The sequence below is a fragment of the Glycine soja genome, chromosome 3 (assembly GCF_004193775.1).
Source record: "Glycine soja cultivar W05 chromosome 3, ASM419377v2, whole genome shotgun sequence".
In the NCBI taxonomy this organism is placed as follows: Eukaryota; Viridiplantae; Streptophyta; class Magnoliopsida; order Fabales; family Fabaceae; genus Glycine; species Glycine soja.
Genome location: NC_041004.1, coordinates 41,322,746 through 41,324,670, shown reverse-complemented (window position 1 = coordinate 41,324,670; position 1,925 = coordinate 41,322,746). Strand labels below are relative to the sequence as shown.

General features: G+C 31.3%; 1 protein-coding gene across 1 annotated transcript; it reads left to right on the top strand.

Moving 5' to 3' along the window:
- Positions 1-286: 286 nt before the first annotated feature.
- Positions 287-1,691, top strand: LOC114405543 (auxin-responsive protein SAUR32-like). The gene is made up of 2 exons (XM_028368021.1): positions 287-860; positions 1,381-1,691. The coding sequence occupies exons 1-2, from the start codon at positions 541-543 to the stop codon at positions 1,520-1,522; spliced, it is 462 nt and encodes a 153-aa protein (XP_028223822.1). The 5' UTR covers positions 287-540; the 3' UTR covers positions 1,523-1,691.
- Positions 1,692-1,925: the final 234 nt, after the last annotated feature.

The following is a 1,925-nucleotide window of genomic DNA, read 5'->3' as shown; positions in this document are numbered from 1 at the left end:
GGAGTCTGTAATGATGTTCTATGCACACCCTAACAAATGTAGCAATCACCAGGGACTTTGCACTTTATTTAAAAGTTGTTAATTAACCTTTTCAAAACATTCAAATCAATCAAAATTGTGCATCTAGCTAATTAAGAGGATATGTTTCCTAAGTTCTATAGGTTGAATGATTTGAAAATGAAATTGGTTTGGATATTGTAATGCCTATATATCATGGCGAAAAATATCTTGCTGATAGGAACCTAGCTATAACTTTGAAGACAAAAAGCACGGGAAAGGATTGGGGTTATGTTATAGTCAAGCTAGCCATATGTACACTGTAAGACAAGGCAAGTTCTAGGCCCTTACCTATTATGTGAAGGAAGACAATGACCCATCAAATATTAGCATTGAATGCCATGTATACCTATATCTATATGTGTATTTGACTTCATGTGTCCCAACTCTGATATATAGACCATATCATATCATATTCCAAGAAGCTCACTGTATATCCCATTATAGAAATAAGACTTTAGAGTGATATATAAAATTTTCAACATGCTTGGGTCTTGTGTTAAGAAGTTGCAAAAGAGTGTCTCACTACTCTTTGTTCACTCCAACGAAGATCAACTGGAAGCTGCAGCAACATTGGTGCCAGAAGATGTTATGGAGGGACATTTTGCTGTTCTTGCCATCAAGGGTGAAGAAACAAGAAGGTTTGTTGTTAAGTTGGACTACTTGGCTGATCCTATGTTCATGGAACTACTGAACCAGGCTCGAGAGGAGTATGGTTTCAAGCAAAAGGGAGCACTTGCAGTCCCTTGCAGGCCTCAAGAGTTACAAAACGTTCTTGATGGTCCAAGAGCCAAAGCTGAAAGGTAAAACACTAAGTACTAACTTTATATTAATCATTTTCACTTGATTGTTTTGCTACTGCTCATGAAGTTTTAATTAATTTCTAACCCCTTTATTATTATGTTCTTTAGTTAATTATTTATAATCTCTCATCTTTATTATAAGATACTTTACACATAATCACACAAGTCAATAAAAATAATTAATTCATTTGACTTCTTGAATTTTTTGAAAAATGTTATTAATATACTAATTATGTTTTTATTAATAATCATTAACTTGTTATAAAAATAATGTGAAAATATTAAAATTCAAGACTATTATTCAGTGTACCACTGTCAATAATAAATACAAATACTTAGAATATGTAAAGAATGAAAACTAATGAAAAAAGATTAATTAAATAATACTTTATAGAAGTTCTAAAATATTTTATAAAAAAAATCATCAATTCTTTTTAAACTGTGTTAAGGACTAGAGGTACTATTAATTTCTTGCACTTCATAAATCTGAAAAGAAACTGAAATGTTTTCCTTGCTTTAGGTCTTTTGTGGATGGGAGCGACATGTTTCACCTTCCAAATGTATTAAGGCCCCTCAGCAGAAGCAAGTTTCTTCATGGCATTATGAGCTTTATAAACATCAGACTTTATATTAAAAAGATCATATATTTGTCAAAAAAATAATAAACAAAACAAATGAAGAACGTTCCTTCAAGGACGATTCGTAATATATGTTTTTGTTTATTGTAGAGGGTATAATAATGAAGAGAGAAAAAAATGGAAGAAGAGTCGTGTATGCAATGGTTGTACGTATGACATTATGAAATAAACTCCCTTGTCCAATTAATATGTATCTAAGCACTTCGTATTTAATTCCTAAAAAAAGACATTATGTAATTAAGACTGTATAATGCATCTTATGTGTGATGAAAGCTAGAGAGAATCACTCTATAGTTTTAGTATAAATAAGAGATTTTCCTTGTAGGCATCATTGTCACGAGAAGAGTGTTGTTATTTAGTACGAAATGATTTTACACGAAACGCACAAACGGACATATGCATTTGAATTTTATTGGATAGAAGTAAT

Bases quoted from the DNA above. Each gene is read 5' to 3' on its own strand.
- LOC114405543 (XM_028368021.1), top strand. From the start codon at position 541: ATGCTTGGGTCTTGTGTTAAGAAGTTGCAAAAGAGTGTCTCACTACTC. The intron at 861-1,380 runs GTAAAACACTAA...TCCTTGCTTTAG, and splicing joins CCAAGAGCCAAAGCTGAAAG to GTCTTTTGTGGATGGGAGCG.